The sequence below is a fragment of the Oncorhynchus mykiss genome, chromosome 22 (assembly GCF_057628025.1).
Source record: "Oncorhynchus mykiss isolate SJ-2025 chromosome 22, ASM5762802v1, whole genome shotgun sequence".
Classification (NCBI taxonomy): Eukaryota; Metazoa; Chordata; class Actinopteri; order Salmoniformes; family Salmonidae; genus Oncorhynchus; species Oncorhynchus mykiss.
This window is the reverse complement of record NC_143043.1, coordinates 7,305,720-7,327,210: the sequence shown is the minus strand read 5'-3', so window position 1 is coordinate 7,327,210 and position 21,491 is coordinate 7,305,720. Positions and strand designations below refer to the sequence as shown.

The following is a 21,491-nucleotide window of genomic DNA, read 5'->3' as shown; positions in this document are numbered from 1 at the left end:
AACTGGATCACTGCTACTCTGTCTCTGTCTTTGGCAACGTCAAGGTTTTCCACAACTCTTCGTACAAAGTCTCGCATAGCAGGAAACCCACTCCGACTGCTGTCTGAGCCGTCGATGAGGAACACAACATCACGTCGTCCAATCCGCGATTCCACTAGGGAGAATAGTACATGTGGATTTAACAAGATGCAACTCGTCATATCAGTACTAAAGGGGGACAGGGGGTTGACATGCTATAACCATTTGGCATAGCAAAAAAAGAACCAGTGAAACAAATGAATAATTTTTTTTTCCAGCATAGAGTGGTGAGAGTCAAGCGAGGATTGACACTTTAAAAGATGTGATGCACGAATCTTAAAATACGCAGCATTTTGTTTTAAAATGCAGCAAAAAGTCAAGCAAATAAGAAAGGAGCACAGATGAATTACCATCACATGCTATATATTGCAGGCGAACAGAGCACATTGTCCTCTGTGTTGAGGACAGTGGCAAATTAAGTCTCTAAATACACCACCAAGATTCTACAATCTTGTCTTGTCTTAGGGAAAAGTGATATCATCAAAAGAAAATAAACAATTTGAGCCTGATTTTCCTAAGGAGAAGAAAATTACACATTGTTCTTACGTTGGAGAACAATGCCAATCAAAGGCGGGGCAATTACATTATTCACATGGGATTCACGAGTTTCAATAAGTTATTATCGGAAAAGTGTTTCTGACATCCCTTACCCAGAATGCCAGAACATTTCAAAGTTGTGATTCTCATTGAGGATAAAAGCTGATTATCCAATCTATAAAGATCAAAGTTTTCTGAAAATGTAAATGCCAAAGAAGGATCGAAAGAAAGAGTTTGCAGCTCTTCGATTTCTGTAGCTGTTGAAACGACGGTGATGACCATGATACCCTGTTGTTTCAGAGCATGAGCAACATTGCTAATTGGGTCTCTGGATCATGCTCCACTTAAAATGACTAAAACCTGTGGAACACCAAGCAAGCGTCTACTTCCAGCTGAAGCAGTGAAAACATTGTCCTTGATGTACTGTTGTATAAGTGTTCAGATAGAAGTGGACCTCTAGATCTCTGCTGTACTGGACCACCAAAACTTGATCTTTGGTTTCCTCCACATTGAGATTGTCCACAACTTTTTGTACAAAATCACGCATTTCTAGGAATACACTCCTGGTGCCATCAGAACCATCCAGAAGGAATACAATGCCTCTTTTTGGTACTTTACTTCAAGTGGGGAACAGATATTCAATGAATGTAAATATAACTTACGAAGGAATGATGTTTTTATAAGATAATACATTAATATACTATATCGCTGGTAAGCAACTGCAGCTGATTGAAGCGAATGCATTCCAGAGAGTTGAAGTAAATTCAATTGCTGCAAAAAAAAGACCCTTAGTAAGACTATGCTGAAAGAATTTGAAGAGAACAATTAAATAAAGAATGAAAAAGTTTTCTAGGAAAAAAAGGTGGTAATAATACCAAGCATAAGCATGAATGCAAAGTGGAAGGATTCACTCTGAATATTCAAGAAAAATCTTTGAAAGAAAAATGTAGAAGCAAAAATGAATGAGAGAGCAATATGAAAGAAGGGTTAATCAAGATGTTGTAGGATTTGACAAATGAGGTGAGGATGCTATTAAACAATCCATGGTCACCCATTTTCATTGATGACACTTTAATGAATGAGCAGCTTCAACACTTCTAAAACTGTTCAAATATTTCAACACATTATTGTGTAGAATGTAGCAAACATCTTGCTAGGAAAGAGTAGATGACTATACCAGTAGATCTAACAGATTTTAACATCACAGAGAAATCAATTGGTTAAATAGACTGAGAGAACAAAATAAAGTTTTACCTATCAAACCAGGACTGGAAACCTGAGCAATTGATGATGAAAGCTCCAGATGCATTGCGGACAGATCTGAAAAGTCTCGTGCCACAAGGATGAGCTGTGGATCAGACGTAATTGACTGCATTTCTCTAGTGTCGGCCTGTCTAATGGCAATGCCAACACTCTGAATTCCTTGACCTTTCATATCAAAGGCAGCTTGGCTAACAGCGTCATTTGACTGTCCACCACTCAGCAAAATCAATATCTGAGGGACACCTTCATAACGTCTGCTTCCAGAGGTGTCTTTAAAGATGTGGTCTTTAACGAACTGGAGTGCTGCCCCTGTGTTGAGGGGTCTACCACCTTTGTGCCTCAGATGTCTTATGCTGTCAAGAATGTCCTCCTTTTTGGTATATGTGTTCAGATAGAAATGTACCTCTTGATTTCTACTATACTGAACCACAGAAATGCGGTCTTTGTTTCCTCCCACATTGAGATTCTCCACTACTTTGAGTACAAAATCACGCATGGCTGGGAATCCATTCCTTGTGCCATCAGAACCATCCAGAAGAAATACAACATCTCTATGTCCCATCATAGTTTCTCCTAGTAAAACATGAATAAAGAAGTTATTTCTAAAGATTACATTTGTGCCTAATGAAGCAAACCTTGATATACGAGATAATAAAATATGTATGAATAGCAATTATGATCTTAAACTAAAGATTTTAAAAACAAAAAATAGCAGTGTAAGGTATTAATAGTTTAATATATGCAGCAAGTGAATTTTTACCATTTTAAACAGATTCCCTAGATTAATATTTCAGAAAAAGACATTTGGTATATTTTCCAGAACAATTAATATTGCAACTATGAATTTGGCTTCATGTTCATTCATTTAATGAATCTTACCCATAAGACTAACATTGAAAGTTTCAACTCTTGTGAGTAGATGCTCTTGGATGTTTGGAAGATCACTGAACTCAGACACTGAAAGAGCATAACTTGGATCAAAGGAAATGCGTTGTAACTCATTAATGTCTGAGGCTCGAGATCCAACACTGAATATCATAACTCCTATTTTTTTCAGAGCAGAGGCTGGTGTATGAACATTATCATTGGACCTCCCGCCACTCAGCAGTATCAGCATCTGAGGGACACCCTCTTGGCTTCTGCTTCCTGAGGAGGCAGTAAAGACGTTGTCCCTTACATACTGGAGGGCTGCCCCAGTGTTGAGGGGTCTACCTCCTCTGTGCCTCAGACCTCTGACGATGTCAAGAATGTCGCCCTTCGTGGTGTATGTGTTCAGATAGAAATGAACTTCTTGATCTCTACCGTACTGGACCACAGAAACGCGGTCTTTGTCTCCTCCCACATTGAGTTTCTCTACTACTCTCTGAACAAAATCACGCATTGCTGGGAATCCATTCCTTGTGCCATCAGAACCATCCAGAAGGAATACCACATCCTTTCTGGCGGTGTCATGATCAACTGAGAAAATAAATAGATTATGTCAATCAAACTGATCAAATGTGGTGTTTTTGGCCAAATTATACAGTCGTTTCTAAGACTCTGCGGCCATTTTGCTAACACATCCTGACTCTTAATTCACAGTGATAACACATACCTAAAACTGTTGGTGATTCTGGAGTAACATCAATAACCACTGCCTCCACCGAGGACAGAAGTTGCTGCTGGATGCTCGGAAGGTCAGTAAAGTCTGAGACAGACAGAGCGTAACTGGGATCATGTGATATCCTCTGCAATTCTCTGCTATCAGAGCTCCTTGTTCCAATTCCAAAGACCAAAACCCCAAGCTCCTTCAGAGCAGAGGCTGGCGTGTCAACATTGTCAACGGACCTTCCACCACTCAACAGAATCAGTAGCTGTGGAACGCCTTCCAAGCGTCTGCTTCCGGAGGAGGCAGTAAAGACATTGTTTCTCACGTACTGGAGAGCTGCTCCAGTGTTGAGAGGTCTCCCGCCTTTGTGTCTCAGACCTCTTACAGTGTTGAGAATCTCTCCCTTTGTTGTGTATGTGTTCAGATAGAATTGGGCGGCTGGATCTCTACTGTACTGGACCACCGCAACGCGATCTTTGTTCTCATCCACACTGAGTGTCTCCACCACTCTTTGAACAAAGTCACGCATGGCTGGGAATCCACTCCTAGTGCCATCAGATCCATCCAGCAAGAACACAACATCCCTCCTGGGAGCCTGACTCTCAACTAGGGAATGTGAAGGTTCAGATAAAGAGTCATATTACATGTGGCATAGGTAAGGGAAAACAGGACAAAGCTGCTTCTGTCACATGAAAGTCATCCCTTTCACTTATCACAAACAACTATTCAAAGAAAGTGACAATTTGTGCATTGCCCTGAGTTATATCATAGGGAACATTGGTACAGATGTATGAAAATAAACCACATGAAAGGCCTCAGGGGAATCTACACAAGTGTTCTAAGCTATCAACTACTCTATCCTAATGTAAAAGAGGAAATGGAACAGATCAAAACCATATGTTTCTTACCTATTATTGTTGGCATTAGTGTTGGTGTCGTGGTTGTGTCCTGTATAACGGCAGTGTTCATGGCAGAAAGAAGCTGCTGTTGGATGTTGGGGAGGTCAGTGAATTCAGACACGGAGAGAGCATAACTGGGGTCATAGGATATCTTCTGTAACTCTCTGCTATCAGAGCTCCTTGTTCCAATTCCAAACACCAAGACACCAAGCTCCTTGAGAGCAGAAGCGGATTTATCTACATTGTCAAAGGACCTTCCACCATTTAGCAGTATCAGAATCTGTGGAACACTTTCAAGGCGCCTACTTCCAGAGGAGGCAGCAAAGACGTAGTCCCTGACATACTGGAGAGCTGCTCCAGTGTTGAGGGGTCTCCCTCCTTTGTGCTTCAGCCCTCTTACGGTGTCAACAACCTCTTCTTTTCTTGTGTAAGTGTTCAGATAGAAGTGGACCTCTGGTTCTCTGCTATACTGTACCACAGAGACTCGATCTCTGTTCTCCCCTACAGTGAGTTTCTCCACTACTCTTTGAACAAAGTCACGCATTTCTGTGAAGCCATTCCTAGTGCCATCAGAACCATCCAGCAAGAATACTACATCCTTTCTGGTGATGCTTAGGTCCACTAAGAGTATCAGAAACAAAACAGAAAACGTATGTCAACATTGCTTCATCAAACCTGAAATATGTGTTTGTTGCTTTAGTTTTCCAAGATAATGCATCCGGTCTTACCTATGACTGTTGGGGAAATGGGTGTGGCGCCAACGTGTACAGTAATGAGTGAGGAGAAAAACTTATCCTGGACGCTGAGGAGATCAGAGAATTCAGAAACAGACTGGGAATAACTGGGGTCAGAGGCAATCCTTTGAACCTCTTTGCTAGAATTTCTGTTTCCAATGCCAAAGATCAAGACCCCACTCTCTTTGAGGGCAGAAACTGGTATATCAACATTATCATTGGACCTCCCACCACTCAGCAGTATCAGCATCTGAGGGACACCCTCTTGGCTTCTGCTTCCTGAGGAGGCAGTAAAGACGTTGTCCCTTACATACTGGAGGGCTGCCCCAGTGTTGAGGGGTCTACCTCCTCTGTGCCTCAGACCTCTGACGATGTCAAGAATGTCGCCCTTCGTGGTGTATGTGTTCAGATAGAAATTAACTTCTTGATCTCTACCGTACTGGACCACAGAAACACGGTCTTTGTCTCCTCCCACATTGAGTTTTTCTACTACTCTCTGAACAAAATCACGCATTGCTGGGAATCCATTCCTTGTGCCATCAGAACCATCCAGAAGGAATACCACATCCTTTCTGGCGGTGTCATGATCAACTGAGAAAATAAATAGATTATGTCAATCAAACTGATCAAATGTGGTGTTTTTGGCCAAATTATACAGTCGTTTCTAAGACTCTGCGGCCATTTTGCTAACACATCCTGACTCTTAATTCACAGTGATAACACATACCTAAAACTGTTGGTGATTCTGGAGTAACATCAATAACCACTGCCTCCACCGAGGACAGAAGTTGCTGCTGGATGCTCGGAAGGTCAGTAAAGTCTGAGACAGACAGAGCGTAACTGGGATCATGTGATATCCTCTGCAATTCTCTGCTATCAGAGCTCCTTGTTCCAATTCCAAAGACCAAAACCCCAAGCTCCTTCAGAGCAGAGGCTGGCGTGTCAACATTGTCAACGGACCTTCCACCACTCAACAGAATCAGTAGCTGTGGAACGCCTTCCAAGCGTCTGCTTCCGGAGGAGGCAGTAAAGACATTGTCCCTCACGTACTGGAGAGCTGCTCCAGTGTTGAGAGGTCTCCCGCCTTTGTGTCTCAGACCTCTTACAGTGTTGAGAATCTCTCCCTTTGTTGTGTATGTGTTCAGATAGAATTGGGCGGCTGGATCTCTGCTGTACTGGACCACTGCAACGCGATCTTTGTTCTCATCCACACTGAGTGTCTCCACCACTCTTTGAACAAAGTCACGCATGGCAGGGAATCCACTCCTAGTGCCATCAGATCCATCCAGCAAGAACACAACATCCCTCCTGGGAGCCTGACTCTCAACTAGGGAATGTGAAGGTTCAGATAAAGAGTCATATTACATGTGGCATAGGTAAGGGAAAACAGGACAAAGCTGCTTCTGTCACATGAAAGTCATCCCTTTCACTTATCACAAACAACTATTCAAAGAAAGTGACAATTTGTGCATTGCCCTGAGTTATATCATAGGGAACATTGGTACAGATGTATGAAAAGAAACCACATGAAAGGCCTCAGGGGAATCTACACAAGTGTTCTAAGCTATCAACTACTCTATCCTAATGTAAAAGAGGAAATGGAACAGATCAAAACCATATTTTTCTTACCTAGTATTGTTGGTATTAGTGTTGGTGTCATGGTTGTGTCCTGTATAACGGCAGTGTTCATGGCAGAAAGAAGCTGCTGTTGGATGTTGGGGAGGTCAGTGAATTCAGACACGGAGAGAGCATAACTGGGGTCATAGGATATCTTCTGTAACTCTCTGCTATCAGAGCTCCTTGTTCCAATTCCAAACACCAAGACACCAAGCTCCTTGAGAGCAGAAGCGGGTTTATCTACATTGTCAAAGGACCTTCCACCATTTAGCAGTATCAGAATCTGTGGAACACTTTCAAGGCGCCTACTTCCAGAGGAGGCAGCAAAGACGTAGTCCCTGACATACTGGAGAGCTGCTCCAGTGTTGAGGGGTCTCCCTCCTTTGTGCTTCAGCCCTCTTACGGTGTCAACAACCTCTTCTTTTCTTGTGTAAGTGTTCAGATAGAAGTGGACCTCTGGTTCTCTGCTATACTGTACCACAGAGACTCGATCTCTGTTCTCCTCTACAGTGAGTTTCTCCACTACTCTTTGAACAAAGTCACGCATTTCTGGGAAGCCATTCCTAGTGCCATCAGAACCATCCAGCAAGAATACTACATCCTTTCTGGCGATGCTTAGGTCCACTAAGAGTATCAGAAACAAAACAGAAAACGTATGTCAACATTGCTTCATCAAACCTGAAATATGTGTTTGTTGCTTTAGTTTTCCAAGATAATGCATCCAGTCTTACCTATGACTGTTGGGGAAATGGGTGTGGCGCCAACGTGTACAGTAATGAGTGAGGAGAAAAACTTATCCTGGACGCTGGGGAGATCAGAGAATTCAGAAACAGACTGGGAATAACTGGGGTCAGAGGCAATCCTTTGAACCTCTTTGCTAGAATTTCTGTTTCCAATGCCAAAGATCAAGACCCCACTCTCTTTGAGGGCAGAAACTGGTATATCAACATTATCATTGGACCTCCCACCACTCAGCAGTATCAGCATCTGAGGGACACCCTCTTGGCTTCTGCTTCCTGAGGAGGCAGTAAAGACGTTGTCCCTTACATACTGGAGGGCTGCCCCAGTGTTGAGGGGTCTACCTCCTCTGTGCCTCAGACCTCTGACGATGTCAAGAATGTCGCCCTGCGTGGTGTATGTGTTCAGATAGAAATGAACTTCTTGATCTCTACCGTACTGGACCACAGAAACGCGGTCTTTGTCTCCTCCCACATTGAGTTTCTCTACTACTCTCTGAACAAAATCACGAATTGCTGGGAATCCATTCCTTGTGCCATCAGAACCATCCAGAAGGAATACCACATCCTTTCTGGCGGTGTCATGATCAACTGAGAAAATAAATAGATTATGTCAATCAAACTGATCAAATGTGGTGTTTTTGGCCAAATTATACAGTCGTTTCTAAGACTCTGCGGCCATTTTGCTAACACATCCTGACTCTTAATTCACAGTGATAACACATACCTAAAACTGTTGGTGATTCTGGAGTAACATCAATAACCACTGCCTCCACCGAGGACAGAAGTTGCTGCTGGATGCTCGGAAGGTCAGTAAAGTCTGAGACAGACAGAGCGTAACTGGGATCATGTGATATCCTCTGCAATTCTCTGCTATCAGAGCTCCTTGTTCCAATTCCAAAGACCAAAACCCCAAGCTCCTTCAGAGCAGAGGCTGGCGTGTCAACATTGTCAACGGACCTTCCACCACTCAACAGAATCAGTAGCTGTGGAACGCCTTCCAAGCGTCTGCTTCCGGAGGAGGCAGTAAAGACATTGTCCCTCACGTACTGGAGAGCTGCTCCAGTGTTGAGAGGTCTCCCGCCTTTGTGTCTCAGACCTCTTACAGTGTTGAGAATCTCTCCCTTTGTTGTGTATGTGTTCAGATAGAATTGGGCGGCTGGATCTCTACTGTACTGGACCACCGCAACGTGATCTTTGTTCTCATCCACACTGAGTGTCTCCACCACTCTTTGAACAAAGTCACGCATGGCTGGGAATCCACTCCTAGTGCCATCAGATCCATCCAGCAAGAACACAACATCCCTCCTGGGAGCCTGACTCTCAACTAGGGAATGTGAAGGTTCAGATAAAGAGTCATATTACATGTGGCATAGGTAAGGGAAAACAGGACAAAGCTGCTTCTGTCACATGAAAGTCATCCCTTTCACTTATCACAAACAACTATTCAAAGAAAGTGACAATTTGTGCATTGCCCTGAGTTATATCATAGGGAACATTGGTACAGATGTATGAAAAGAAACCACATGAAAGGCCTCAGGGGAATCTACACAAGTGTTCTAAGCTATCAACTACTCTATCCTAATGTAAAAGAGGAAATGGAACAGATCAAAACCATATGTTTCTTACCTAGTATTGTTGGTATTAGTGTTGGTGTCATGGTTGTGTCCTGTATAACGGCAGTGTTCATGGCAGAAAGAAGCTGCTGTTGGATGTTGGGGAGGTCAGTGAATTCAGACACGGAGAGAGCATAACTGGGGTCATAGGATATCTTCTGTAACTCTCTGCTATCAGAGCTCCTTGTTCCAATTCCAAACACCAAGACACCAAGCTCCTTGAGAGCAGAAGCGGGTTTATCTACATTGTCAAAGGACCTTCCACCACTTAGCAGTATCAGAATCTGTGGAACACTTTCAAGGCGCCTACTTCCAGAGGAGGCAGCAAAGACGTAGTCCCTGACATACTGGAGAGCTACTCCAGTGTTGAGGGGTCTCCCTCCTTTGTGCTTCAGCCCTCTTACGGTGTCAACAACCTCTTCTTTTCTTGTGTAAGTGTTCAGATAGAAGTGGACCTCTGGTTCTCTGCTATACTGTACCACAGAGACTCGATCTCTGTTCTCCTCTACAGTGAGTTTCTCCACTACTCTTTGAACAAAGTCACGCATTTCTGGGAAGCCATTCCTAGTGCCATCAGAACCATCCAGCAAGAATACTACATCCTTTCTGGCGATGCTTAGGTCCACTAAGAGTATCAGAAACAAAACAGAAAACGTATGTCAACATTGCTTCATCAAACCTGAAATATGTGTTTGTTGCTTTAGTTTTCCAAGATAATGCATCCAGTCTTACCTATGACTGTTGGGGAAATGGGTGTGGCGCCAACGTGTACAGTAATGAGTGAGGAGAAAAACTTATCCTGGACGCTGGGGAGATCAGAGAATTCAGAAACAGACTGGGAATAACTGGGGTCAGAGGCAATCCTTTGAACCTCTTTGCTAGAATTTCTGTTTCCAATGCCAAAGATCAAGACCCCACTCTCTTTGAGGGCAGAAACTGGTATATCAACATTATCATTGGACCTCCCACCACTCAGCAGTATCAGCATCTGAGGGACACCCTCTTGGCTTCTGCTTCCTGAGGAGGCAGTAAAGACGTTGTCCCTTACATACTGGAGGGCTGCCCCAGTGTTGAGGGGTCTACCTCCTCTGTGCCTCAGACCTCTGACGATGTCAAGAATGTCGCCCTGCGTGGTGTATGTGTTCAGATAGAAATGAACTTCTTGATCTCTACCGTACTGGACCACAGAAACGCGGTCTTTGTCTCCTCCCACATTGAGTTTCTCTACTACTCTCTGAACAAAATCACGAATTGCTGGGAATCCATTCCTTGTGCCATCAGAACCATCCAGAAGGAATACCACATCCTTTCTGGCGGTGTCATGATCAACTGAGAAAATAAATAGATTATGTCAATCAAACTGATCAAATGTGGTGTTTTTGGCCAAATTATACAGTCGTTTCTAAGACTCTGCGGCCATTTTGCTAACACATCCTGACTCTTAATTCACAGTGATAACACATACCTAAAACTGTTGGTGATTCTGGAGTAACATCAATAACCACTGCCTCCACCGAGGACAGAAGTTGCTGCTGGATGCTCGGAAGGTCAGTAAAGTCTGAGACAGACAGAGCGTAACTGGGATCATGTGATATCCTCTGCAATTCTCTGCTATCAGAGCTCCTTGTTCCAATTCCAAAGACCAAAACCCCAAGCTCCTTCAGAGCAGAGGCTGGCGTGTCAACATTGTCAACGGACCTTCCACCACTCAACAGAATCAGTAGCTGTGGAACGCCTTCCAAGCGTCTGCTTCCGGAGGAGGCAGTAAAGACATTGTCCCTCACGTACTGGAGAGCTGCTCCAGTGTTGAGAGGTCTCCCGCCTTTGTGTCTCAGACCTCTTACAGTGTTGAGAATCTCTCCCTTTGTTGTGTATGTGTTCAGATAGAATTGGGCGGCTGGATCTCTACTGTACTGGACCACCGCAACGCGATCTTTGTTCTCATCCACACTGAGTGTCTCCACCACTCTTTGAACAAAGTCACGCATGGCTGGGAATCCACTCCTAGTGCCATCAGATCCATCCAGCAAGAACACAACATCCCTCCTGGGAGCCTGACTCTCAACTAGGGAATGTGAAGGTTCAGATAAAGAGTCATATTACATGTGGCATAGGTAAGGGAAAACAGGACAAAGCTGCTTCTGTCACATGAAAGTCATCCCTTTCACTTATCACAAACAACTATTCAAAGAAAGTGACAATTTGTGCATTTCCCTGAGTTATATCATAGGGAACATTGGTACAGATGTATGAAAAGAAACCACATGAAAGGCCTCAGGGGAATCTACACAAGTGTTCTAAGCTATCAACTACTCTATACTAATGTAAAAGAGGAAATGGAACAGATCAAAACCATATGTTTCTTACCTAGTATTGTTGGTATTAGTGTTGGTGTCATGGTTGTGTCCTGTATAACGGCAGTGTTCATGGCAGAAAGAAGCTGCTGTTGGATGTTGGGGAGGTCAGTGAATTCAGACACGGAGAGAGCATAACTGGGGTCATAGGATATTTTCTGTAACTCTCTGCTATCAGAGCTCCTTGTTCCAATTCCAAACACCAAGACACCAAGCTCCTTGAGAGCAGAAGCGGGTTTATCTACATTGTCAAAGGACCTTCCACCACTTAGCAGTATCAGAATCTGTGGAACACTTTCAAGGCGCCTACTTCCAGAGGAGGCAGCAAAGACGTAGTCCCTGACATACTGGAGAGCTACTCCAGTGTTGAGGGGTCTCCTTCCTTTGTGCTTCAGCCCTCTTACAGTGTCAACAACCTCTTCTTTTCTTGTGTAAGTGTTCAGATAGAAGTGGACCTCTGGTTCTCTGCTATACTGTACCACAGAGACTCGATCTCTGTTCTCCCCTACAGTGAGTTTCTCCACTACTCTTTGAACAAAGTCACGCATTTCTGTGAAGCCATTCCTAGTGCCATCAGAACCATCCAGCAAGAATACTACATCCTTTCTGGCGATGCTTAGGTCCACTAAGAGTATCAGAAACAAAACAGAAAACGTATGTCAACATTGCTTCATCAAACCTGAAATATGTGTTTGTTGCTTTAGTTTTCCAAGATAATGCATCCGGTCTTACCTATGACTGTTGGGGAAATGGGTGTGGCGCCAACGTGTACAGTAATGAGTGAGGAGAAAAACTTATCCTGGACGCTGGGGAGATCAGAGAATTCAGAAACAGACTGGGAATAACTGGGGTCAGAGGCAATCCTTTGAACCTCTTTGCTAGAATTTCTGTTTCCAATGCCAAAGATCAAGACCCCACTCTCTTTGAGGGCAGAAACTGGTATATCAACATTATCATTGGACCTCCCACCACTCAGCAGTATCAGGATCTGAGGGACACCCTCTTGGCTTCTGCTTCCTGAGGAGGCAGTAAAGACGTTGTCCCTTACATACTGGAGGGCTGCCCCAGTGTTGAGGGGTCTACCTCCTCTGTGCCTCAGACCTCTGACGATGTCAAGAATGTCGCCCTGCGTGGTGTATGTGTTCAGATAGAAATGAACTTCTTGATCTCTACCGTACTGGACCACAGAAACGCGGTCTTTGTCTCCTCCCACATTGAGTTTCTCTACTACTCTCTGAACAAAATCACGAATTGCTGGGAATCCATTCCTTGTGCCATCAGAACCATCCAGAAGGAATACCACATCCTTTCTGGCGGTGTCATGATCAACTGAGAAAATAAATAGATTATGTCAATCAAACTGATCAAATGTGGTGTTTTTGGCCAAATTATACAGTCGTTTCTAAGACTCTGCGGCCATTTTGCTAACACATCCTGACTCTTAATTCACAGTGATAACACATACCTAAAACTGTTGGTGATTCTGGAGTAACATCAATAACCACTGCCTCCACCGAGGACAGAAGTTGCTGCTGGATGCTCGGAAGGTCAGTAAAGTCTGAGACAGACAGAGCGTAACTGGGATCATGTGATATCTTCTGCAATTCTCTGCTATCAGAGCTCCTTGTTCCAATTCCAAAGACCAAAACCCCAAGCTCCTTCAGAGCAGAGGCTGGCGTGTCAACATTGTCAACGGACCTTCCACCACTCAACAGAATCAGTAGCTGTGGAACGCCTTCCAAGCGTCTGCTTCCGGAGGAGGCAGTAAAGACATTGTCCCTCACGTACTGGAGAGCTGCTCCAGTGTTGAGAGGTCTCCCGCCTTTGTGTCTCAGACCTCTTACAGTGTTGAGAATCTCTCCCTTTGTTGTGTATGTGTTCAGATAGAATTGGGCGGCTGGATCTCTACTGTACTGGACCACCGCAACGCGATCTTTGTTCTCATCCACACTGAGTGTCTCCACCACTCTTTGAACAAAGTCACGCATGGCTGGGAATCCACTCCTAGTGCCATCAGATCCATCCAGCAAGAACACAACATCCCTCCTGGGAGCCTGACTCTCAACTAGGGAATGTGAAGGTTCAGATAAAGAGTCATATTACATGTGGCATAGGTAAGGGAAAACAGGACAAAGCTGCTTCTGTCACATGAAAGTCATCCCTTTCACTTATCACAAACAACTATTCAAAGAAAGTGACAATTTGTGCATTGCACTGAGTTATATCATAGGGAACATTGGTACAGATGTATGAAAAGAAACCACATGAAAGGCCTCAGGGGAATCTACACAAGTGTTCTAAGCTATCAACTACTCTATCCTAATGTAAAAGAGGAAATGGAACAGATCAAAACCATATGTTTCTTACCTAGTATTGTTGGTATTAGTGTTGGTGTCATGGTTGTGTCCTGTATAATGGCAGTGTTCATGGCAGAAAGAAGCTGCTGTTGGATGTTGGGGAGGTCAGTGAATTCAGACACGGAGAGAGCATAACTGGGGTCATAGGATATCTTCTGTAACTCTCTGCTATCAGAGCTCCTTGTTCCAATTCCAAACACCAAGACACCAAGCTCCTTGAGAGCAGAAGCGGGTTTATCTACATTGTCAAAGGACCTTCCACCATTTAGCAGTATCAGAATCTGTGGAACACTTTCAAGGCGCCTACTTCCAGAGGAGGCAGCAAAGACGTAGTCCCTGACATACTGGAGAGCTGCTCCAGTGTTGAGGGGTCTCCCTCCTTTGTGCTTCAGCCCTCTTACGGTGTCAACAACCTCTTCTTTTCTTGTGTAAGTGTTCAGATAGAAGTGGACCTCTGGTTCTCTGCTATACTGTACCACAGAGACTCGATCTCTGTTCTCCCCTACAGTGAGTTTCTCCACTACTCTTTGAACAAAGTCACGCATTTCTGTGAAGCCATTCCTAGTGCCATCAGAACCATCCAGCAAGAATACTACATCCTTTCTGGCGATGCTTAGGTCCACTAAGAGTATCAGAAACAAAACAGAAAACGTATGTCAACATTGCTTCATCAAACCTGAAATATGTGTTTGTTGCTTTAGTTTTCCAAGATAATGCATCCGGTCTTACCTATGACTGTTGGGGAAATGGGTGTGGCGCCAACGTGTACAGTAATGAGTGAGGAGAAAAACTTATCCTGGACGCTGGGGAGATCAGAGAATTCAGAAACAGACTGGGAATAACTGGGGTCAGAGGCAATCCTTTGAACCTCTTTGCTAGAATTTCTGTTTCCAATGCCAAAGATCAAGACCCCACTCTCTTTGAGGGCAGAAACTGGTATATCAACATTATCATTGGACCTCCCACCACTCAGCAGTATCAGCATCTGAGGGACACCCTCTTGGCTTCTGCTTCCTGAGGAGGCAGTAAAGACGTTGTCCCTTACATACTGGAGGGCTGCCCCAGTGTTGAGGGGTCTACCTCCTCTGTGCCTCAGACCTCTGACGATGTCAAGAATGTCGCCCTGCGTGGTGTATGTGTTCAGATAGAAATGAACTTCTTGATCTCTACCGTACTGGACCACAGAAACGCGGTCTTTGTCTCCTCCCACATTGAGTTTCTCTACTACTCTCTGAACAAAATCACAAATTGATGGGAATCCATTCCTTGTGCCATCAGAACCATCCAGAAGGAATACCACATCCTTTCTGGCGGTGTCATGATCAACTGAGAAAATAAATAGATTATGTCAATCAAACTGATCAAATGTGGTGTTTTTGGCCAAATTATACAGTCGTTTCTAAGACTCTGCGGCCATTTTGCTAACACATCCTGACTCTTAATTCACAGTGATAACACATACCTAAAACTGTTGGTGATTCTGGAGTAACATCAATAACCACTGCCTCCACCGAGGACAGAAGTTGCCGCTGGATGCTCGGAAGGTCAGTAAAGTCTGAGACAGACAGAGCGTAACTGGGATCATGTGATATCTTCTGCAATTCTCTGCTATCAGAGCTCCTTGTTCCAATTCCAAAGACCAAAACCCCAAGCTCCTTCAGAGCAGAGGCTGGCGTGTCAACATTGTCAACGGACCTTCCACCACTCAACAGAATCAGTAGCTGTGGAACGCCTTCCAAGCGTCTGCTTCCGGAGGAGGCAGTAAAGACATTGTCCCTCACGTACTGGAGAGCTGCTCCAGTGTTGAGAGGTCTCCCGCCTTTGTGTCTCAGACCTCTTACAGTGTTGAGAATCTCTCCCTTTGTTGTGTATGTGTTCAGATAGAATTGGGCGGCTGGATCTCTACTGTACTGGACCACCGCAACGCGATCTTTGTTCTCATCCACACTGAGTGTCTCCACCACTCTTTGAACAAAGTCACGCATGGCTGGGAATCCACTCCTAGTGCCATCAGATCCATCCAGCAAGAACACAACATCCCTCCTGGGAGCCTGACTCTCAACTAGGGAATGTGAAGGTTCAGATAAAGAGTCATATTACATGTGGCATAGGTAAGGGAAAACAGGACAAAGCTGCTTCTGTCACATGAAAGTCATCCCTTTCACTTATCACAAACAACTATTCAAAGAAAGTGACAATTTGTGCATTTCCCTGAGTTATATCATAGGGAACATTGGTACAGATGTATGAAAAGAAACCACATGAAAGGCCTCAGGGGAATCTACACAAGTGTTCTAAGCTATCAACTACTCTATACTAATGTAAAAGAGGAAATGGAACAGATCAAAACCATATGTTTCTTACCTAGTATTGTTGGTATTAGTGTTGGTGTCATGGTTGTGTCCTGTATAACGGCAGTGTTCATGGCAGAAAGAAGCTGCTGTTGGATGTTGGGGAGGTCAGTGAATTCAGACACGGAGAGAGCATAACTGGGGTCATAGGATATTTTCTGTAACTCTCTGCTATCAGAGCTCCTTGTTCCAATTCCAAACACCAAGACACCAAGCTCCTTGAGAGCAGAAGCGGGTTTATCTACATTGTCAAAGGACCTTCCACCACTTAGCAGTATCAGAATCTGTGGAACACTTTCAAGGCGCCTACTTCCAGAGGAGGCAGCAAAGACGTAGTCCCTGACATACTGGAGAGCTACTCCAGTGTTGAGGGGTCTCCCTCCTTTGTGCTTCAGCCCTCTTACAGTGTCAACAACCTCTTCTTTTCTTGTGTAAGTGTTCAGATAAAAGTGGACCTCTGGTTCTCTGCTATACTGTACCACAGAGACTCGATCTCTGTTCTCCCCTACAGTGAGTTTCTCCACTACTCTTTGAACAAAGTCACGCATTTCTGTGAAGCCATTCCTAGTGCCATCAGAACCATCCAGCAAGAATACTACATCCTTTCTGGCGATGCTTAGGTCCACTAAGAGTATCAGAAACAAAACAGAAAACGTATGTCAACATTGCTTCATCAAACCTGAAATATGTGTTTGTTGCTTTAGTTTTCCAAGATAATGCATCCGGTCTTACCTATGACTGTTGGGGAAATGGGTGTGGCGCCAACGTGTACAGTAATGAGTGAGGAGAAAAACTTATCCTGGACGCTGGGGAGATCAGAGAATTCAGAAACAGACTGGGAATAACTGGGGTCAGAGGCAATCCTTTGAACCTCTTTGCTAGAATTTCTGTTTCCAATGCCAAAGATCAAGACCCCACTCTCTTTGAGGGCAGAAACTGGTATATCAACATTATCATTGGACCTCCCACCACTCAGCAGTATCAGGATCTGAGGGACACCCTCTTGGCTTCTGCTTCCTGAGGAGGCAGTAAAGACGTTGTCCCTTACATACTGGAGGGCTGCCCCAGTGTTGAGGGGTCTACCTCCTCTGTGCCTCAGACCTCTGACGATGTCAAGAATGAGGCCCTGCGTGGTGTATGTGTTCAGATAGAAATGAACTTCTTGATCTCTACCGTACTGGACCACAGAAACGCGGTCTTTGTCTCCTCCCACATTGAGTTTCTCTACTACTCTCTGAACAAAATCACGAATTGCTGGGAATCCATTCCTTGTGCCATCAGAACCATCCAGAAGGAATACCACATCCTTTCTGGCGGTGTCATGATCAACTGAGAAAATAAATAGATTATGTCAATCAAACTGATCAAATGTGGTGTTTTTGGCCAAATTATACAGTCGTTTCTAAGACTCTGCGGCCATTTTGCTAACACATCCTGACTCTTAATTCACAGTGATAACACATACCTAAAACTGTTGGTGATTCTGGAGTAACATCAATAACCACTGCCTCCACCGAGGACAGAAGTTGCTGCTGGATGCTCGGAAGGTCAGTAAAGTCTGAGACAGACAGAGCGTAACTGGGATCATGTGATATCTTCTGCAATTCTCTGCTATCAGAGCTCCTTGTTCCAATTCCAAAGACCAAAACCCCAAGCTCCTTCAGAGCAGAGGCTGGCGTGTCAACATTGTCAACGGACCTTCCACCACTCAACAGAATCAGTAGCTGTGGAACGCCTTCCAAGCGTCTGCTTCCGGAGGAGGCAGTAAAGACATTGTCCCTCACGTACTGGAGAGCTGCTCCAGTGTTGAGAGGTCTCCCGCCTTTGTGTCTCAGACCTCTTACAGTGTTGAGAATCTCTCCCTTTGTTGTGTATGTGTTCAGATAGAATTGGGCGGCTGGATCTCTACTGTACTGGACCACCGCAACGCGATCTTTGTTCTCATCCACACTGAGTGTCTCCACCACTCTTTGAACAAAGTCACGCATGGCTGGGAATCCACTCCTAGTGCCATCAGATCCATCCAGCAAGAACACAACATCCCTCCTGGGAGCCTGACTCTCAACTAGGGAATGTGAAGGTTCAGATAAAGAGTCATATTACATGTGGCATAGGTAAGGGAAAACAGGACAAAGCTGCTTCTGTCACATGAAAGTCATCCCTTTCACTTATCACAAACAACTATTCAAAGAAAGTGACAATTTGTGCATTTCCCTGAGTTATATCATAGGGAACATTGGTACAGATGTATGAAAAGAAACCACATGAAAGGCCTCAGGGGAATCTACACAAGTGTTCTAAGCTATCAACTACTCTATACTAATGTAAAAGAGGAAATGGAACAGATCAAAACCATATGTTTCTTACCTAGTATTGTTGGTATTAGTGTTGGTGTCATGGTTGTGTCCTGTATAACGGCAGTGTTCATGGCAGAAAGAAGCTGCTGTTGGATGTTGGGGAGGTCAGTGAATTCAGACACGGAGAGAGCATAACTGGGGTCATAGGATATTTTCTGTAACTCTCTGCTATCAGAGCTCCTTGTTCCAATTCCAAACACCAAGACACCAAGCTCCTTGAGAGCAGAAGCGGGTTTATCTACATTGTCAAAGGACCTTCCACCACTTAGCAGTATCAGAATCTGTGGAACACTTTCAAGGCGCCTACTTCCAGAGGAGGCAGCAAAGACGTAGTCCCTGACATACTGGAGAGCTACTCCAGTGTTGAGGGGTCTCCCTCCTTTGTGCTTCAGCCCTCTTACAGTGTCAACAACCTCTTCTTTTCTTGTGTAAGTGTTCAGATAGAAGTGGACCTCTGGTTCTCTGCTATACTGTACCACAGAGACTCGATCTCTGTTCTCCCCTACAGTGAGTTTCTCCACTACTCTTTGAACAAAGTCACGCATTTCTGTGAAGCCATTCCTAGTGCCATCAGAACCATCCAGCAAGAATACTACATCCTTTCTGGCGATGCTTAGGTCCACTAAGAGTATCAGAAACAAAACAGAAAACGTATGTCAACATTGCTTCATCAAACCTGAAATATGTGTTTGTTGCTTTAGTTTTCCAAGATAATGCATCCGGTCTTACCTATGACTGTTGGGGAAATGGGTGTGGCGCCAACGTGTACAGTAATGAGTGAGGAGAAAAACTTATCCTGGACGCTGGGGAGATCAGAGAATTCAGAAACAGACTGGGAATAACTGGGGTCAGAGGCAATCCTTTGAACCTCTTTGCTAGAATTTCTGTTTCCAATGCCAAAGATCAAGACCCCACTCTCTTTGAGGGCAGAAACTGGTATATCAACATTATCATTGGACCTCCCACCACTCAGCAGTATCAGGATCTGAGGGACACCCTCTTGGCTTCTGCTTCCTGAGGAGGCAGTAAAGACGTTGTCCCTTACATACTGGAGGGCTGCCCCAGTGTTGAGGGGTCTACCTCCTCTGTGCCTCAGACCTCTGACGATGTCAAGAATGTCGCCCTGCGTGGTGTATGTGTTCAGATAGAAATGAACTTCTTGATCTCTACCGTACTGGACCACAGAAACGCGGTCTTTGTCTCCTCCCACATTGAGTTTCTCTACTACTCTCTGAACAAAATCACGAATTGCTGGGAATCCATTCCTTGTGCCATCAGAACCATCCAGAAGGAATACCACATCCTTTCTGGCGGTGTCATGATCAACTGAGAAAATAAATAGATTATGTCAATCAAACTGATCAAATGTGGTGTTTTTGGCCAAATTATACAGTCGTTTCTAAGACTCTGCGGCCATTTTGCTAACACATCCTGACTCTTAATTCACAGTGATAACACATACCTAAAACTGTTGGTGATTCTGGAGTAACATCAATAACCACTGCCTCCACCGAGGACAGAAGTTGCTGCTGGATGCTCGGAAGGTCAGTAAAGTCTGAGACAGACAGAGCGTAACTGGGATCATGTGATATCTTCTGCAATTCTCTGCTATCAGAGCTCCTTGTTCCAATTCCAAAGACCAAAACCCCAAGCTCCTTCAGAGCAGAGGCTGGCGTGTCAACATTGTCAACGGACCTTCCACCACTCAACAGAATCAGTAGCTGTGGAACGCCTTCCAAGCGTCTGCTTCCGGAGGAGGCAGTAAAGACATTGTCCCTCACGTACTGGAGAGCTGCTCCAGTGTTGAGAGGTCTCCCGCCTTTGTGTCTCAGACCTCTTACAGTGTTGAGAATCTCTCCCTTTGTTGTGTATGTGTTCAGATAGAATTGGGCGGCTGGATCTCTACTGTACTGGACCACCGCAACGCGATCTTTGTTCTCATCCACACTGAGTGTCTCCACCACTCTTTGAACAAAGTCACGCATGGCTGGGAATCCACTCCTAGTGCCATCAGATCCATCCAGCAAGAACACAACATCCCTCCTGGGAGCCTGACTCTCAACTAGGGAATGTGAAGGTTCAGATAAAGAGTCATATTACATGTGGCATAGGTAAGGGAAAACAGGACAAAGCTGCTTCTGTCACATGAAAGTCATCCCTTTCACTTATCACAAACAACTATTCAAAGAAAGTGACAATTTGTGCATTGCCCTGAGTTATATCATAGGGAACATTGGTACAGATGTATGAAAAGAAACCACATGAAAGGCCTCAGGGGAATCTACACAAGTGTTCTAAGCTATCAACTACTCTATCCTAATGTAAAAGAGGAAATGGAACAGATCAAAACCATATGTTTCTTACCTAGTATTGTTGGTATTAGTGTTGGTGTCATGGTTGTGTCCTGTATAATGGCAGTGTTCATGGCAGAAAGAAGCTGCTGTTGGATGTTGGGGAGGTCAGTGAATTCAGACACGGAGAGAGCATAACTGGGGTCATAGGATATCTTCTGTAACTCTCTGCTATCAGAGCTCCTTGTTCCAATTCCAAACACCAAGACACCAAGCTCCTTGAGAGCAGAAGCGGGTTTATCTACATTGTCAATGGACCTTCCACCATTTAGCAGTATCAGAATCTGTGGAACACTTTCAAGGCGCCTACTTCCAGAGGAGGCAGCAAAGACGTAGTCCCTGACATACTGGAGAGCTGCTCCAGTGTTGAGGGGTCTCCCTCCTTTGTGCTTCAGCCCTCTTACGGTGTCAACAACCTCTTCTTTTCTTGTGTAAGTGTTCAGATAGAAGTGGACCTCTGGTTCTCTGCTATACTGTACCACAGAGACTCGATCTCTGTTCTCCCCTACAGTGAGTTTCTCCACTACTCTTTGAACAAAGTCACGCATTTCTGTGAAGCCATTCCTAGTGCCATCAGAACCATCCAGCAAGAATACTACATCCTTTCTGGCGATGCTTAGGTCCACTAAGAGTATCAGAAACAAAACAGAAA

General features: G+C 44.5%; 8 protein-coding genes across 29 annotated transcripts in view; all 8 read right to left on the bottom strand.

The window, feature by feature from the left end:
- Positions 1-21,491, bottom strand: part of col6a3 (collagen, type VI, alpha 3) — a 103,555-nt gene that overhangs the window by 31,339 nt on the left and 50,725 nt on the right. Inside the window, exons 1-5 of one of the 22 annotated variants that reach the window (XM_090215240.1) lie at positions 5,094-5,644; positions 4,375-4,986; positions 3,473-4,072; positions 2,758-3,336; positions 1,870-2,451 (exon numbers count right to left, since the gene is read on the bottom strand). The exons of the other annotated variants lie outside the window; for them this stretch is intronic. Of the exons in view, the coding sequence (XP_090071366.1) occupies positions 1,870-2,451; positions 2,758-3,336; positions 3,473-4,072; positions 4,375-4,986; positions 5,094-5,613 (2,893 nt within the window). The 5' untranslated portion in view covers positions 5,614-5,644. Of the gene's footprint in view, positions 1-1,869; positions 2,452-2,757; positions 3,337-3,472; positions 4,073-4,374; positions 4,987-5,093; positions 5,645-21,491 lie in introns of those variants that run through there. 22 annotated transcript variants of the gene reach the window in all.
- Positions 5,686-7,290, bottom strand: LOC149972783 (collagen alpha-3(VI) chain-like). The gene is made up of 2 exons (XM_090215263.1): positions 6,729-7,290; positions 5,686-6,426 (listed from the first exon to the last, which is right to left on the bottom strand). The coding sequence occupies exons 1-2, from the start codon at positions 7,261-7,263 to the stop codon at positions 5,786-5,788; spliced, it is 1,176 nt and encodes a 391-aa protein (XP_090071389.1). The 5' UTR covers positions 7,264-7,290; the 3' UTR covers positions 5,686-5,785.
- On the bottom strand, positions 7,416-10,649 carry LOC149972782 (collagen alpha-3(VI) chain-like). The gene is made up of 5 exons (XM_090216392.1): positions 10,535-10,649; positions 9,802-10,398; positions 9,083-9,694; positions 8,181-8,780; positions 7,416-8,044 (listed from the first exon to the last, which is right to left on the bottom strand). The coding sequence occupies exons 2-5, from the start codon at positions 10,055-10,057 to the stop codon at positions 7,416-7,418; spliced, it is 2,097 nt and encodes a 698-aa protein (XP_090072518.1). The 5' UTR covers positions 10,058-10,398; positions 10,535-10,649.
- On the bottom strand, positions 10,349-12,048 carry LOC149972781 (collagen alpha-3(VI) chain-like). Its single transcript, XM_090215261.1, has 2 exons — positions 11,437-12,048; positions 10,349-11,134 (listed from the first exon to the last, which is right to left on the bottom strand). Exons 1-2 carry the CDS (start codon positions 11,969-11,971, stop codon positions 10,494-10,496), a joined length of 1,176 nt encoding a protein of 391 aa, XP_090071387.1. The 5' UTR covers positions 11,972-12,048; the 3' UTR covers positions 10,349-10,493.
- Positions 12,055-15,095, bottom strand: LOC149972780 (collagen alpha-3(VI) chain-like). Its single transcript, XM_090215258.1, has 4 exons — positions 14,510-15,095; positions 13,791-14,402; positions 12,889-13,488; positions 12,055-12,752 (listed from the first exon to the last, which is right to left on the bottom strand). Exons 1-4 carry the CDS (start codon positions 14,763-14,765, stop codon positions 12,124-12,126), a joined length of 2,097 nt encoding a protein of 698 aa, XP_090071384.1. The 5' UTR covers positions 14,766-15,095; the 3' UTR covers positions 12,055-12,123.
- On the bottom strand, positions 15,071-16,756 carry LOC149972779 (collagen alpha-3(VI) chain-like). Its single transcript, XM_090215264.1, has 2 exons — positions 16,145-16,756; positions 15,071-15,842 (listed from the first exon to the last, which is right to left on the bottom strand). Exons 1-2 carry the CDS (start codon positions 16,677-16,679, stop codon positions 15,202-15,204), a joined length of 1,176 nt encoding a protein of 391 aa, XP_090071390.1. The 5' UTR covers positions 16,680-16,756; the 3' UTR covers positions 15,071-15,201.
- LOC149972778 (collagen alpha-3(VI) chain-like) lies at positions 16,763-19,836 on the bottom strand (the record flags this gene model as incomplete). Its single annotated transcript, XM_090215259.1, has 4 exons — positions 16,763-17,460; positions 17,597-18,196; positions 18,499-19,110; positions 19,218-19,836. Coding segments are annotated over 4 exons (2,460 nt in total), but the record flags the coding sequence as incomplete, so codon positions are not given.
- LOC149972777 (collagen alpha-3(VI) chain-like) lies at positions 19,779-21,464 on the bottom strand. The gene is made up of 2 exons (XM_090215262.1): positions 20,853-21,464; positions 19,779-20,550 (listed from the first exon to the last, which is right to left on the bottom strand). The coding sequence occupies exons 1-2, from the start codon at positions 21,385-21,387 to the stop codon at positions 19,910-19,912; spliced, it is 1,176 nt and encodes a 391-aa protein (XP_090071388.1). The 5' UTR covers positions 21,388-21,464; the 3' UTR covers positions 19,779-19,909.

What these genes read in the sequence shown, in the direction of transcription:
- LOC149972783 (XM_090215263.1), bottom strand. Translation starts at nt 7,263, where the DNA reads ATGCGTGACTTTGTTCAAAGAGTAGTGGAGAAACTCACTGTAGAGGAG. An exon ending in ACTAATACCAACAATACTAG is followed by an intron (nt 6,427 to 6,728) that starts GTAAGAAAAATA and finishes CACATTCCCTAG; the next exon opens with TTGAGAGTCAGGCTCCCAGG.
- LOC149972782 (XM_090216392.1), bottom strand. Translation starts at nt 10,057, where the DNA reads ATGCTGATACTGCTGAGTGGTGGGAGGTCCAATGATAATGTTGATATA. An exon ending in CATTTCCCCAACAGTCATAG is followed by an intron (nt 9,695 to 9,801) that starts GTAAGACTGGAT and finishes TGATACTCTTAG; the next exon opens with TGGACCTAAGCATCGCCAGA. An exon ending in ACTAATACCAACAATACTAG is followed by an intron (nt 8,781 to 9,082) that starts GTAAGAAACATA and finishes CACATTCCCTAG; the next exon opens with TTGAGAGTCAGGCTCCCAGG.
- LOC149972781 (XM_090215261.1), bottom strand. Translation starts at nt 11,971, where the DNA reads ATGCGTGACTTTGTTCAAAGAGTAGTGGAGAAACTCACTGTAGGGGAG. An exon ending in ACTAATACCAACAATACTAG is followed by an intron (nt 11,135 to 11,436) that starts GTAAGAAACATA and finishes CACATTCCCTAG; the next exon opens with TTGAGAGTCAGGCTCCCAGG.
- LOC149972780 (XM_090215258.1), bottom strand. Translation starts at nt 14,765, where the DNA reads ATGCTGATACTGCTGAGTGGTGGGAGGTCCAATGATAATGTTGATATA. An exon ending in ACTAATACCAACAATACTAG is followed by an intron (nt 13,489 to 13,790) that starts GTAAGAAACATA and finishes CACATTCCCTAG; the next exon opens with TTGAGAGTCAGGCTCCCAGG. An exon ending in AGAATCACCAACAGTTTTAG is followed by an intron (nt 12,753 to 12,888) that starts GTATGTGTTATC and finishes TTATTTTCTCAG; the next exon opens with TTGATCATGACACCGCCAGA.
- LOC149972779 (XM_090215264.1), bottom strand. Translation starts at nt 16,679, where the DNA reads ATGCGTGACTTTGTTCAAAGAGTAGTGGAGAAACTCACTGTAGGGGAG. An exon ending in ACTAATACCAACAATACTAG is followed by an intron (nt 15,843 to 16,144) that starts GTAAGAAACATA and finishes CACATTCCCTAG; the next exon opens with TTGAGAGTCAGGCTCCCAGG.
- LOC149972777 (XM_090215262.1), bottom strand. Translation starts at nt 21,387, where the DNA reads ATGCGTGACTTTGTTCAAAGAGTAGTGGAGAAACTCACTGTAGGGGAG. An exon ending in ACTAATACCAACAATACTAG is followed by an intron (nt 20,551 to 20,852) that starts GTAAGAAACATA and finishes CACATTCCCTAG; the next exon opens with TTGAGAGTCAGGCTCCCAGG.